The sequence below is a fragment of the Trachurus trachurus genome (assembly GCF_905171665.1).
Source record: "Trachurus trachurus genome assembly, chromosome: 16".
Taxonomy (NCBI): domain Eukaryota; kingdom Metazoa; phylum Chordata; class Actinopteri; order Carangiformes; family Carangidae; genus Trachurus; species Trachurus trachurus.
Window position 1 is genome coordinate 11,572,973 of NC_139902.1, and position 15,249 is coordinate 11,588,221.

At 41.1% G+C, this 15,249-nt stretch overlaps 2 protein-coding genes across 2 annotated transcripts in view; one reads left to right on the forward strand and one right to left on the reverse strand.

Annotated features, from left to right (window-relative positions):
- adam22 (ADAM metallopeptidase domain 22) overlaps positions 1 to 15,249 on the forward strand; it is a gene marked incomplete at its 3' end in the record, with an annotated part of 56,869 nt that overhangs the window by 27,387 nt on the left and 14,233 nt on the right. The window contains exons 7-14 of the mRNA XM_083989543.1: positions 9,925 to 9,991; positions 10,089 to 10,165; positions 10,818 to 10,892; positions 11,738 to 11,809; positions 13,321 to 13,487; positions 13,577 to 13,661; positions 13,880 to 13,970; positions 14,082 to 14,133. Coding sequence (XP_083845669.1) covers positions 9,925 to 9,991; positions 10,089 to 10,165; positions 10,818 to 10,892; positions 11,738 to 11,809; positions 13,321 to 13,487; positions 13,577 to 13,661; positions 13,880 to 13,970; positions 14,082 to 14,133 — 686 coding nt within the window. The remainder of the gene's footprint in view (positions 1 to 9,924; positions 9,992 to 10,088; positions 10,166 to 10,817; positions 10,893 to 11,737; positions 11,810 to 13,320; positions 13,488 to 13,576; positions 13,662 to 13,879; positions 13,971 to 14,081; positions 14,134 to 15,249) is intronic.
- On the reverse strand, positions 5,015 to 9,030 carry cldn12 (claudin 12). The gene is made up of 3 exons (XM_083990253.1): positions 8,904 to 9,030; positions 7,252 to 7,515; positions 5,015 to 7,161 (listed from the first exon to the last, which is right to left on the reverse strand). Exons 2-3 carry the CDS (start codon positions 7,468 to 7,470, stop codon positions 6,313 to 6,315), a joined length of 1,068 nt encoding a protein of 355 aa, XP_083846379.1. The 5' UTR covers positions 7,471 to 7,515; positions 8,904 to 9,030; the 3' UTR covers positions 5,015 to 6,312.

Sequence of the window (15,249 nt, forward strand, 5' to 3'; positions counted from 1 at the left end):
CTCAGTGGTTTAAAGTGCAAACAAGGTCTGAAAAATTCAATACTAGTTTCTTTTCTATGTGCTGTCATGTCAAAAACACAGCTGTATATCACACATCTGCACCAGTATCATGGTGCATGGTCGTCACAAATCTAAAAACAAGACAGTCATCATAACAACAACATTAAAACAAATCTAATTTCAGGTAACATTTAATTATATAAAGCACTTTAAAGAAACTGTGTGCAGAAGAACAGTTTATACAAGACTTTATTTTCCCTCAAATGGGAAACTGACCAAATTAAGTGTTTTCTGTGTGAGTAGCCCCCTTGGCCTTTGTGGTTTGTCATTGTTTAAAACATACATTTCTGTTTTTTGTCTCTATTTTATAATAGAAGAACTAATCTGAGACAAATTAGAACTCAAAACCTTTACTTTGGCGCAGTTTGCAATACTTACTTCATACTGTACCGGTTACTTCTCAAATGTGGATTTCATGTACAAAACATATGATGTCATCAAGTTTGATGAGTTATGGAGTAAACTGTAACTCAGTTCAAATCAAGGTTAGCAACCTCAGTAAGCTGCAGTTTTTTAGCATCCATATTAAAGCAGATATCAGCTTCACGGCCGTTTCGGCTAATGCTGCGTTCAAGGCAGGCTTTTGAAACCGTAAGTTACAGCTTCAAGTCACAACTACGACTTGGTAGCGTTCCAGGTAACCCGTAGCTCGTGTTTTTACCATCCTGTTGTCTGTGAAAGTTCCCTATAACGGCCACTCGTAACTTCCGACCCGTGAACTCGTACCAGATCGAACTGGTATGACTTCACAGGAAGGAAAAACACAAAGTACGAGTTTCTTTGAACGCACCATGAGTTAGCAGCCCCCGCCCTTGTCAGGCATCAATTGGTCCTCGTGCTACGTCACCACATTCACGCGCATCCCTTGGCTGCACACACAGCCCTTCATGCCGTTCTCTCTCCTCATTGGATAACACTTGTATCCCACAAGGAAAATTTTCTCCTCGGGTTACAGCAGAGCAGAGTGACGGAGAGACTCGTGTTTAGGCTGAAATACTTCATGTAAGTGATTGCTGACGGAAAATAGGACTATTTAGGACTTATATTAACAAAAACATTCCACTGATATCTGCTTTAATGCATCAGTAATAGCAATCGAATAATGTAATGTAATAGATATTTATAAAACCCTCACAGGGGCCAGTTTAACATTTTGAAATCACAACTTATTTCCTAGTTTGTTATTTTTTACACACTACTTGGACTCAAGCGTAGGATCTAAATATATCCCATATTTCTCAACCGGGAACAAAGATCTGTCCCTCTTCAATAAATCTTATAAAACATGATATGTCCATTCTGCAGTATAACTACCGATTTGTTTTTTGCAAACAGTTTGCATGTTCCTCCATTGGCGTTGCAGGTTTTGCCTTGTTAGGCCAGGGAATCCTGTCTGCATGATAATGCCAGGGACAGCTCTGCCCTCGAGCCCAGCGGTGGCTGTCAGTTTGTCAGCACCGAGCTCTGGATGTCTGCTCCCTGCGGGCAGCGGTCCACATTGACTGTCTCTTCCCCTCTGCGTCTCTTGGATTCTCTCAGTGTGTCTCCTTCTCTATTTCACTCTCGGTCTATATATCTCTTTGTCTCTTTGACAGTCTGCTCGGTCTGCAGGTCGTCCTCTCATTTTTGTCAAACAGACGCACAGATGTCTGCCGCAACAACCTCAGTGATCCCCATGTATCCTGTGTATCAGCACACACGCACATACACATGGATAGAGTTGGTCTTTTTGCATGCTCTGAATCAGCCACATATCTCCCTTGATCACTGCTAGCTCTGAGTGCAGCATGATGCACAGCTAATTCTGGCTGTTATGATCTGGTTGAAAATGATAGGAAAAAAAAAAAGCATGGTCAGATGGGGTTGTTGAGAGACGGCGTGGCTCCTGTCAGCCATATGGTAAATCCATCTGCCCTTCCTCCTGCAAGCCAAAAAAAGTTATACAGGACATTAGCTAAGTGCGTCCTTAACAAGCGGCTCCTGTCACCTTATGTAGCTGAACTGGTCTGAAAGTGTCTTATCGTGTTATGTAAATAGGCTTGTGTACAAGTAGGCTGCAGTGGTGAGGAATATAGAGCACCAGAATTAAAGTTCAGAGGCTGAGAACGTGATGTTCCCAGGCGACACGTAGCTGATAGATCTTGCACTTTTTGAGTGTGTTAAGTGTCTGCATGAGTGTGTGTGTGTGTGTGTAGGCAGAGGGGGGGCAGATGACTTGTCGGGAGGATGTGTGATGCTAGCTTGCATATGCAGAAAACACCATATGTTTTACATTTTTATTTAATTATATCTTGGACACCTTGTCCAACCCCACCTGCACCTCAGGGCCCCTGTGGCCACACCTCAGCAACTCTCTCTGTTTGCTTTTAGCTGAACACTGAGAAATAGCGTAGTGCCGTATACCACATACATAACCACAACATCCACGGTTAAGCTCCCGGTTCGGGGTCCCTCGCTGGAGGGATAAAAGGCAGCAGATCTTCAAAGCTATTTCAATTCATTCTGATGTGAATGTGTGTACTATATGACATTTGAATTGTTTCTTTCTGGTGGGTCAAAGGTCAGATCATCACTAAAATCTTTAGGATTCATCCTCCAGGGACCATGAATGTCTGAACAAAATTCAATCTGTATTTGTGTGGTAGTTGTTCAGATATTTCAGTTTAGACTAAAACGTGATTTGCATTTTGTTTTGTTTTTTGTTGATTCTGAATTGAATAATTTAAAAATGTTTTTCTGTCAAATGTTTCCAAATTTCCCTCCCTCATTAACTGCTTCAGTCCTCAGATGTTGGGTGAAGACCTAACCTGAGGGGACAAGACTAACAGAGCATGCGGATAAGTGTCTACACTTATCAGTGGTGGGGGGCTGGATGGTGAGGGGAGCGGTGTGTTGGTGCAGAGCAGTGGCAGGTTGTGGAGAGGGGGTTGTTTGCACTAGGTGCCAAGGGAGGGTTTTTTAAATACTAGCTCAAGCTGGGAATGATTTTTGTTTTTTTGAGGGGTCTCCCTGTGGCCTCAAGCCAACTTCATGTTGCTAAACCGGGACCAGTTCATTCACACATGCAGAGCGAGAGGGCGGGAATGAAAGGCGTGTTACCCCTCACTGCTTTATATTCATGAGCCAGAGGTCTGTGTCTGAGGTACCATCTCCCTTAGCAACCCAGGCTCCGCCCCTGTCTCTTTGTAGCACGACATATGAAAGCCATCTGTGTTTGGACCCTTAATCTCCATCACTACACACACCCTGCAGAGTCTATATGCTGTGTGCGTGTTTTCTGAACTGGCTGCGAGCGATGATCTGGGGAACAAAGAAGACATTTTTATTACAACAGTTAATTCAGCAGTAACAGCTCTGATAATGACGGATGGTGTGGTGTGTCTGCGCTACAAATAATAAAGAAGCGGCTACACTTCTTTTAATTGTGCTCTTATTAATTATCAGCCATTAAACTCCCAGCAAACATAACAATGTGACATCAAAGAAGGAGCTGGTTCCAATTATGAGAGTCGCAGTTCAGGCTGGTGGCTGTTAATCCAGACACTCAGTCCATTCACGCCACATCTGAGCTGAAACAAAACACTTGAGTGCTGAAAGCTGGGTTTATACAGAGTGCACACTCCTCTTAATTGGCTCTGTGATAACTTGAATATTTATCCACAGACAAGATCACAATTCAAATGTCAGTGAGTTCATATCACTGAGTTTGCTGCTGGTGATTTCACAACAGCTTACTCCTTAACCGAGCAAAGTAAAAGCAGCTTCGTTCTATTTTGCATTTTGTATATTACATTTATCCACAGTTGTTGACATATTAGTATTTAATAATTCCATTTTCTACCTCCAGCTTCTCAAATGTGCAGATATATAGATTTTCTCCATTTTATATAATTAGAAATTGAATATATTTAGGTTTTTTGAAAGTTAGTGTGATGAAACAAGCTTTTTTGTTGTTGTTGTTTTTTAACATACTATATCTACCCAGGACTAAGTAGTATTTAAGTTACCGTCAATGTGAAATGAATTTGTATTGTGAGAGCCTTTTTTTTGATAAATAAATATTTTTGACTAAAATTATTTTGTAAACAATCAAGAAATTAGTCGTGAAAGTAAACATTAATTGCATTGCCTTTATTTTGGCGTTACTGTAGATTTTCAATATAGTGTTAACATGTGATGATTACGTCAGTTTAATGTACCTATTTGAGATGGTGGTAGTAGTGTGTATTCACTATGCCACAAACTTAATGCATTTGTTAAGACCCACTATACAAGAACAACTGACTTAGTTAATGGGGCTGCCCAAATAAGGATCCTGCATAGATCCACAGTTTGACTGCTGGACTCAATAAACTAGGCTAACAGCTGAGTAGATATAGCTCATACAATAAACTAGTCAGAATAACTATTTTACTATAATGTGATTTATTGTAAAGTGAGTATGAAGCTGCTTAGGTGCAGTTGTGTGCCTTTATGCATGCACAGGGAGTAAATCTAGACCACCTGTACAACATAATAAGAGCTGTGTGAACCCTGTATGGGGATGCAGCAACAATTTCTAACTCCCTCACTGAATCGTGTCATCGTGAAGGAGTTACGGAAGAAGCCGTAACATTTTTATGATGACACACTTCTGGGAAACCAGGCCATTGATTTCTCAAACAATTTATCAGTTTAACTGGAAACGTGGAGAAATAATGAGCTGAGACTGTCAGTGGAGCTCACTCTTTCTTCCCCCAAGTCTGTAATTCAGTCTAACTGAATTCACATATTAGTCTTTCGCCAAGTCACTGAGGCTGGACACATTACTCACGTGAATACTTTGGGATTGACTGTGTCTATTTTTGTTGCAGTTACAAATATTCAGGACTTTAAAGTGGTTCATAAATTTCTTTTAAATTTGTTGCTCCAGCTCATAAACAGACATGAAAATACAGCGTGATTTATGTTTTAATAAAAATAAGAAGACGACAGCGTACAAAAACAGTCCACAATATCACCAACCTCAATATTGCAAAATGACACAATGGACCCATTAAATGTTGATCAGTGCTCGATAAACAAACCACACAAATGACAGCAATTTATCTGACAGTCACTTTTGGCTTAGTCACAGACAACATCATACCTTGAGCTAAGATATTAGACGTTTAAAGGAAAATATAGAAAAATAAGTAACATTTCCCACATATTCATTCAGAGATCTAGTGGTCTTCTTACATTTAATTATATTAATCATTATTTGACATGTTGAGCAGGTAAACAACAGTCTCATCCCTGTCATTGACATTACAGTTCATAATAAAAATTCAATAATCAAAATCTGCACCGATACATTGCATTTAACACAGCTGACAGATTAGTGTCATCTTTTCGACATAAACACTTCCTGCAATAAATGATAAGTAATGTGTTCCGAGGTCATACTTACATTTGAACAAAGGCAAAGTAAAAAGTGGCACAACATTCACATAATTAGTGCATTAAAAACTATAACAGCTGCTCTCCACGAGGCACTGTGTTGCTAACAATTCACAGACAAGACTCAACATAAACAACTGAATGAGTCAGTTAGTAGTTCTCTACTTAGAGGTACAGAATGGAAAGTTAATGACAGCCAGTGTTGGTCCAGTAGTGTTAATAAAAGGCCTCCTGACAGTGGACACAACAATGACAAATCATCGTCACAACTTAAAAAAAAAAACTATAAAAGAAAAATAACATTTTGCAGCTAAGCTGCATTTTAACAGAAAAAAAACATACTGGGAATTTACATAAAGCCACATACAGGATGTTAGTAACTATTTGCTTGTAGCTAGTACGTTGGTCCCATATGAGGCAGCAGATTATGTAGTCTGTTATGTGCAGTGATGCTACTCTAGTAAAATAGTGACAAAAGCGAGGTGAGGTGCCTTTTTAGTACATTTAGCTGCAAGTTAAAGTTTATTTTCTTCCCTTTCTACAAAACTGAAGCTGAATACAGTGATGTTTGCCCCAGTGCTTCTGTACTCTTCATTTTTAAAGAAAATGTCATCCTTCATATATAGTACCTCCAGAGACTCTCATATTCTATAATCAGCAATTTACAGGCGTGGACTGACTAACTGAATTTTTGAAACTCCAGAGGCTGTAAATAGCGCTCATATTATTAACTTCCATCTATCAAACTCTCTTAGTTTTATCAATGGTGAAGTTCATAGAGCCTTGAGGACAGAGAGCTTCAATGTGCGGAGGTTTTCAGCCTCTTTTCTCTTAGTCTCCCTGTGTCAGCACGGGAATGTCGATCTCTATGGCAGACATCCGCGAGCGGGTGGAGTAGCGTTGGCCTGCATAGCTGGATGCGTATCCCTGAGAAGGAGCATAGCTTTGAGAAGGAGCGTAGCTTTGAGAAGGAGCGTAGCTTTGCGAGGGAGCGTAGCTCTGGGAAGGAGCATAGCTGTAAGCCTGGGTTCCTCCCACCTCGGACCCATAACCATCTGGAGCAGAAATCTGAGAAATGTACAGTTGCGGTTGTGCAGGGGTGATGACACTTGGTGCGTAGGCCTGAGCTGGCACATAAGGCTGGGTTTCAATCACTGTGGGCGGGAAGGTCTGTGGTGGAAAGGGCTGAGGACCATACACGGGGGAGGGAGGATATCCATTGGCAGTGAGAGGCTGAGCGGACAGAGATGTGGACATGGAGGGCAGGGGCAACCAGAACGGCGAAGGCAACTTCTTACACATGCAGTACCACATGAACATTAGCAGCGCTGCCAGCATTAGTCCTCCAGAGCAGCCTATTGATACATACACAGCAAATCCATCAGAGAAAATGTGGTCATATCTGATGTTCAGCTCCTTAGTGCGGAACAGGAACCACACAGAAGGCGCGATGGCGATAGCACCTCCCAGGAAGAAGAACATCCCGGCCACCAGATGACAGCCTGCACTGTTAACCAGGAATCTGATTGTTTTAATGTCTGGTTCAGGCTTGTCTGAGCAGCAGCAGGTCTTACACATCCCAGCCATGCACAGGAGCAAAGCTAGAGAGCTGAGCAGCAGGCCTGCAGGCAGGCAGAACTGCAGGAGCCGCAGATCCAGCTGGTCCACCTTGGAGTACCACTGGAAATGTGAGAAAACATGACTTTTGTTAGGACAATACATTTAGATCAAATGTTAAAGCAGATGGGAGCAAATTGTCCAAAGTAATACCTCTGAGTCATAGTAGTAGCATCCTGAATAGCCATCCTGTTTCACACATTTAGCCCAGAGCCCATCATACACGCTGATATTCTTGGCGTTGCGATTAAAAGTGACCAGTCTCGTTATTCGCCACTGTGGGATTATTGCTGCCACAGCGAGCCCTCCTATTGACACGAAGGCGATGATGAAGGCAAAAGCGTTGGTGGCGTGGATGTTCCGGCAAGACATGGTTGTTGTTGGTGCTGACAGGAACCGAGGCCGCGAGGAGAGTTCCTGTTTGAACGGATGAAGTGAGGAAGTCAGAAACAAAAAAGTAGCTCATCAGTGTCCTGGGAGTTAAAAAGGCCTTCATACATTTTTAAACACTGATTTTTTTTTCTGTATATAAATCTCCTGATCATGGGAAAAAGGTATAGTTATAAAAGTTTATCTGAATGGCCCCATTACTGATGAAGCAATCTAACTGTGCCACAGACTGACCTAGCTATGGGCAACCCCCCTGTATTTCTATTCACCACAGTGTAGTTGACCCAATATCTGCTGTCCCCGAGAAACAATGCTCTCATTTCATTAGCAAACAAAGTGGGAATGACTTGATGGTTGAGGTTGCAGAGCGAGAGTGTCTGTTCTGTAGTAGATTGCATAGTCTGTAGGGCAACACAACTAACAATTGAATGACACACTTGAGCTTTCTATAAGTGACAGCGTTCAACAGAAACTGACTGTGGCAATGCAACTTGCCTTTCAGAAACTCATTCACAATATTGTGTATTTTTTATTGAAAAATCTTATGTGCTCATATGTGTTAAAAAAAACTCACTCATTTGGATGGTGCAAAACGCAGGAACCTTACTTACTTAAAAGGCTTTTTAATGCTACTTTTTAGATAGTCTTTTTGTAGTTGTGGCTGCTCAGCTCTGGACCTCCCTGTGTGATGATCTGAGGTTTGCAGAGTCAGCAACAACGTCTTCCCTTTAAATCATCATCATCATCATGTTTTTAAGAGCCTGTTTGCCCCAGGTTTTAACCAGCAAGTTGTTATCCGTTTGTTTCGTTTTACTGTCATACACTGATATTTTTGTACTTTTACCTTCCGTGCTTATTGATTTTATTTTATTTTTTAATTATTTATGTAACGTTAATTTATCATGTTTTGTAGTAAGTTAACTGTAGTAACAAGAGGTTAACGACGACCGTGTAGACAAATTTAATACTAATATAATGGACAGATACAAGAGCCCAATATGTAACGTTATATTAAGGTCCAATGTTGTGATTAACAGTAACGTTACACCATAATTGAACGACAACGGGTGTTTATTACACCCAACAGTTAACTTAACGTTACGTTAGCCTAGCCAGCTAAGCTAAGTACCTGGTTGGTTTTACAATGTTGTATCAACTATGCATCAATCAGAAGCATAAATAACAGCAAATTCCAAGCAATTGTCTTCGCTAAATGGATCACCTGAATGTAAAAAGCAAACCAACCAAAAAACGATCTACGATTTTAATAACAACGAGCACTCAACGCTGCCTCTTTCGTTAACTTATATTAGCACGCTAGCTTCAAAAGTTAGCATGACATCAACCTGTTGCGTCCGGACTGTGTCGATACGAAGCTACTGGGCGATAACTACAGTCAATTAATAACACAGTACCGTGTATTTCCAGCGGGGTTTCAACTGTATTCAGAGCGAAGGCGGTGTCATTTCAGCTCGGTCCACTTCAACCCAAGCCCCAGTGTGTGTCCGTCTCTTCACTGAAGTAGCTACAGTAGATACGAACGTAAACAGGATGTCGCCTCGGAGCAAGCAGCGTTTCCGCCCTCAGTCTTGTCTCTCAGGTGGTTCAGCTCAGCCTCTCCGTAAAACGCCTGTAGCTGTGTTTCCTGAAATTATTCAGGTACAGAGCATATCAAAAGTTAAATAAATATGCAGAGATAACACAAAATAAGGACTTAAGATATTTTACCATAGCAGGCATGTCCAAACCATTCCTCAAAGGGCCTTGTGGCTGCTGGTTTTTGTTCCAACCAGAGGAATTGAGCTCTGGTTCCAACTAACCAAGAGCAGACAGTTTGACCAATCAACTCTCTGAAGACAGTGATCAGTTGATTAAATGAGTCAAGTGCTGCTGCTTGGTTGGAACAAAAAACTACATCCACACCAGCCCTTCGTGGAAGAGTTTGAACATGGACTGCAATGGTAACTTAAGCACAGATTGGCATTAAGTACACTGAGGTATGGCAACAGTATGCTGTCAAAACCATCTCTAACATGTGCTGTAAAAATACAGCTCTGAGGGGCGATGTGTGTGTGTTTGGGTGTGTGCGCACGCTCAATAATAATTAAATTGACATTCTGCCCATTTAACATACAGGTCGCCAATACAAATTAGTAGTTGCTGATGAAACAAGCAGCTTGACTGCGCAGTAAATATGGGTTTTCAGCCCCTCAGTGAATTGATCACATGACCCTGGACAACAGGAAACTAAGATAATTTGGGAGTATTGTTCTAATTTCGTGGGTGGCGGTGTGAGGTACCTCTTTTACCGTACACACCAAGATCTCGAAAGTGAGCATAATAATTTACCATGTAGGCTAGAGAAAGTAAATTTAAGTCTGCATCTCAAACTCTTGACACCTGTCTCACTTCAGTTCCTCTTTTTGTGTCTTCCAGGGAGATGTCCACATTCACATGATATATAAATCTACAAGGGAGGACGGATTTCATGACTTCTTCAATGGTAAGATGATTTGAGTAAGAATTTAATGTGTATTGATGTTTTTTTATTTTCTTTTTTACTTGCGATAACATTTAATGGTAATATCTCTGTTTCCTAGGTGATGTGCCAGAGCCACCTTTTCCCAGCCCTCCATTTCCTGGGGCAAAAGTTGTTCACAGGAGAAAAAAGAGACAGGTATGACTCTGCTGCTGGCATGTTTGTTGGGAAGTGTTCGTCATTAGCAGCAGGATGCTAATGGACTCACACTTACCTCACTCTGTGTTGTGAACATGAGTGTGTGTATCTGTGTGAGTGTAAGATAGAGAGATAATTATGCTGTAATGCTTTTTGTCCAGACCCGTTTACCCTGTTTCCCACCTGCATGCTTTGTGTTAATTCATAAAACTAAACCTAGAGACTGTTTCGTGCTGGCGTCCCACTCCCCAGCGCTCCACCCCCTCTCTCTACTTCTTCTTCTTCTCGTCTTCTTTTTCATGAAATATTTATTGCCCTATGAGTCGAGGCTGCTCCCAGCCTCGTCTTTTCTGAGGTGCAGTCAGATGTCTGCAGCTGTCTGTCTCTCAGCCATCAGAGTGGCTCTCATCTTTATTTGGAATTTGGAGAACAGACACACCTGGTTTAGCTTCGCAAAGTTCATCCTTATTGATTTGTCGTCTCTTTTCTTTTCCTGGTGACGCAGGAGACATGAGTTGATCTTTGTGTTTGCTGCGTGTGCTCCTCTGAAATTCTTCTTGATGTACAAAGTCTTGGTTAAAAGAAGCTGAGAAAAGGGTGTCAGTCTGTGTCTGTTAATATAATGAAACTAAACTGTGTTGTTTCCTCTTAGGCTCCACGTGTGTCACGAAGTGTAGAGGACGAGACCAAATACATTGAATTGATGGTGATAAATGACCATTTAATGGTAAGCTTTTGACTTCATATGGTATGAATGTAAGCTGCTAAGAAAGTCTCTTTATTTTGTCATGTTAAGTTTCACCGTATTTCATGGTTTATGATTGTCCTGTGAAGTGATTTTGGTATTTGTGAGATTTATAGAAAATGTACTCACAGCTAAGACAGAAAACACAAAATCCCTCATAGATACAGCTTAAGGATAAGGCATTAAACACAGTATTTTTCAAAAATGATACACTGTCTTTCCTTACTCTGTCTCTAGCTGTCTATGTTACGTACTGTATAACTGGGAAGAAAAAAAAAATTACAAAGTTTCTTGTAAACATTTCTTTGCATTTACAGGAGTATCACAGTTCATGTTGGATTAATTAAAAACAAATGACAACAATCATGGTTAGAGGTCATCTTGAATTGAATTGAACATTTGAGGTCGATGACATTTAGGTTTTTGGTCTTTTCATGGGATTAGTTGATTATAGGAAAAGTGACAAAAATATAGGTTATCCTAAGGCTTATATTTTACATTTCTGAGAACTTGCGGGATGAGATAAAAGTCAACAATATTAAAGTGCTTGTCCTCTCAAGTCACTCCAAAAACTACCTACTATGTTGTGCATGAAACAGAAAATGTTATGGTCTGTCCAAATGTGCCTGACAAAGATCCTCCGGGACCAATTTTGTTTTATACACAGTGACATTGATATTTAGAGCAAATCAAATAGGCAGACACTGCTTCTTTTATACATTTAAATGGCTTAAAATGAATTTGTTCCAGATTATGGATCCCACTTTTATTTGTTTCCTTTCCATCCCTCTGTGTCTCTCTCTTTCTCTCTCGCTCTCTCTCTCCAGTATAAGAAGCATCGGCTTTCCATTGGGCAGACGAATAACTATGCTAAGTCAGTGGTCAATATGGCTGACATGGTAAGAATTGTATTGATCCTCTTCTTGGAAAGCTTGCCACAAGCACTCCCAGGTATTGGGACTTTGCAGTGATTTCTCATTTAACCAACCTCACTTGCTCCATTTAAAAACCTCTTGGTTCATAATATGCTGCAAGCGGCCATTAACAAGCCATTCGTGAGTTTTTAGGTTTCTGAGAACTAAAGCAGCGGTGGCATCCCAGCAGCACTGAGGCAGATATTCCGATGTTTGATTATTTGTGGCCACATCTGTGTGCTGTGTTACCGAAATCTGACCTGCTTCAGGGTCACGTCTGTAAGCTGATAGGCTGGAGAAGCTGGAGGAAGGTCATGCTTTTTGTTGTGTCCTTGAAGATGATCATATGAAGCAGCCGCTATTTGGGAAGCACCCATTGATTTCCAAGTAGAAGCGAGTTGTCTTTCCATTCACTGTGTGCCATGCTGCCACGGCACAGAGGCACGTTCTTAGGAAGATTAGGTATAATAAAGGATATAGCTTTATTTCCTAAACAAATGCCTGCAGAGTGGTACTATATAAGCGGACCCAAATCAGCTCATTCTTATATACAGTTTTTGATTCCTTTTTACCTGATGAAGAGAAAGGTTTGGCTGTGACATCTACTTTTCCTAATGTAATAATGATTTTCTGGCACTGTCACCATCATCAGTTAGCAGCCGGTGTCGAGGCAGACAGGAAACAAGGGCAGAGGGAGGCGTGACAGGCAACCAAAGCGTATCAAATCATGTAATCAAATCGGGGATGTTGTGGCTTTCAGAGATACCTTATTATTTGTGTTGCACAGTGTTGCACAGTCACAGTTACAGTATTTTGGATAAAAAGCACCTGGACAAGAAAGTGTGGGAAAACATACTCTTAGATTTATGTGCATGACCAACATAATGTTTACAGAAACGCATTATAGAGTTAGCATTGCTGCAGAGTCACTGTCTGAAATCAGCTAGTGTGGCGCAAACAATAAACCTCTCAGACAGCCCTTCATATGGTGAACCTGCCATGAAAATGCACAAACACACATTCAGGGTGGACAGTGTCACATCTCGCTGACTGCTCCCTCTTTGCTCTGCCAGGTTTGTCCCGAGATTCACAGCATTCAGCTTGAAAGGAAGAATCTTAACCCTTGTCCTCTCCTCTAATGTTTGTGTGGCCGTGGACCCCGGTAGATTTCCATCTTATGAAAGCAAACATTATTATTTACCATCCAATTTTCTCCGGCTTTGTCCTTCAGACTGTTGCACTTGTTGACTCTGTCTAGCCGCCTCTAATGTGCCGCTGTCTGGTGGCAGGATCACACTGATCGCACCGACTGTTGACTAACTGACTGACTGCTGCTGTCACAATGAACAGCTGGAGATGACGACGAGTTTGAAACATGGCTGTCAGAGTTAATGTCGATCAGGGCACGTCATTTTGTCTTTTCTTTTTCTTTGGTTGCGCTTAAAACGCTGTTGTGACAAAAAAAAAAAAACTTAAATTTTCCTTTAATTCTGCAGATCTTCAAGGAACAGCTCAATACCCGCATTGTGCTGATTGCCATGGAAACCTGGTCAACTGACAACAAGTTCAACATCGACGACGACCCCATGGTGACCCTGAGGGAGTTCATGAAGTACAGAAAAGACTTCATCAAGGAGAAATGCGACTCTGTTCACCTCTTCTCGTGAGTCTGAATATCTTAAAAGGATTTTCTTGCGCCCTTCATCTTTTTTTTCTTTATTAAACACACAACTTTTTATTTTATTTTATTAGAGGGACTCGCTTTCATAGCAGCTGGGGTGGAGCTTCCTACATGGGAGGAGTTTGCTCCCTCACCAAAGGAGGTGGAGTGAATGAGGTGAGTGAGTTCTGAGCCACAGATCCAACAATTATCACAATGTCAGTTTTCCATTAGAAAGCATAAACACCAAAGTTTCATTCTTGTAGCCATTTAGTTTCTGTATAAATATTTTTATTTTGTACTTTTAAGGGTGATGCCTGTCTAAACCCTTTTGTAACACAAGTTGTCCTGCTGTTTCTCTCCTTGTTGTGTGTCAATCTGCCTTGTTTTATTAGTACGGGAAAACAGACGAGATGGCCATTACCCTCGCTCAGTCTCTTGGACAGAACATTGGCATCTTCTCTGACAAGAAGAGGATCCTCAGTGGTATGTCATTTAACATTCATGTATGACTTTTGTTTGGTAGTTTTATAACACAGAGTATGTTTTCTTAAGCATCTGTCCTATGCAACAAAAGATGTGTTTGTTTTGTTCTAGGTGAATGCAAGTGTGAAGATCGCTGGTCAGGCTGTATCATGGATGATGTTGGGTAAGTTACTCTTAAATTGCAGTTTCCCAGAAATAGTTTGTAAAGACACAATAGAGTTTATGATGAAACTCCAACTGGGATCAAAATGTTGTCTGTTAAAATCGATTTGATTTGGATTGGGGGTTTGGGGGTTTGGGGGTTTGGGGGTTTGGAGTGGAGATGCACTGTTTTCATCACTGTCATGAGGGTTTTCCCCAACAAATTTGGCTTAGTCCAAATCCCTGAAACATGATGGCATATTCATCTGACTTTTATTTCTAATTGATCTGCTGTTCAATCAAATCTCACTTAAAAGTAGTTTTAAGGTGAACATTTTCATCGTGTCCCCTCCGAACCTGAGACTTTGGGCAGTTGGCATTTATAATCTGACCACAAACCAATATAGCAACTCTATGATTTCTTATGTATTTTGAGATAATTAAGGAGTACATTTTGAAATCAGTACAAAATGAATGAGGCAAATGTTGGTTAGACATGAATTACAGTATGTGAGTCCCTAAAATGTCATGATTGTAAACATTTCCATCCTCTGGAGTGTTATTGTAGTGCAGTAATGAACCACTAGGTGTCAGTCTGTGTGAATTTTCAGAATGGTCTCAGCTTGTTTATGTAACTTCACTGGGCTCCAGTCAGTAGAAATGTATTATGTAACCCATATCTTGCTAAGATTATGAAATAAGTGTAAGACCAGTCTGTGTATGTTTCTTTTGCTTGCTTGGTATTGTGCCACTGTGAACGTTAAGGATGTGATTGGGAGTGTTGTGCGTGCAAGAGGCACTGTGATGTGCGTTTGTGTGTATACCCCTCTTCTTAAATATTTTTCACGTTCCCCCTCTATCCCGAATGGGACAGCAGGTGAGCAGAAGCTTGGCTAGAACGTTGCCTGTGCTGTTTTGAACCAACTGGCTGCCTCGGAGGGGTTGTCAGTCATCACAACCTTTCCCATTTCATCCAGCAGCACTACAGCCACTGTGGCCCCAGCTTCTCTGTTCAAAATGATATGAGCAAATACAGTTTGATGTCTCTTTGCTCCACACTGACTGCATTTTTCATTATCATTTTGTACAATTTCACTTTATGTGTATCCTTAAGTTTTTGGCCGACGTCCGATTGACT

Bases quoted from the DNA above. Each gene is read 5' to 3' on its own strand.
- cldn12 (XM_083990253.1), bottom strand. From the start codon at position 7,470: ATGTCTTGCCGGAACATCCACGCCACCAACGCTTTTGCCTTCATCATC. The intron at 7,162-7,251 runs GTATTACTTTGG...TCACATTTCCAG, and splicing joins GCTACTACTATGACTCAGAG to TGGTACTCCAAGGTGGACCA.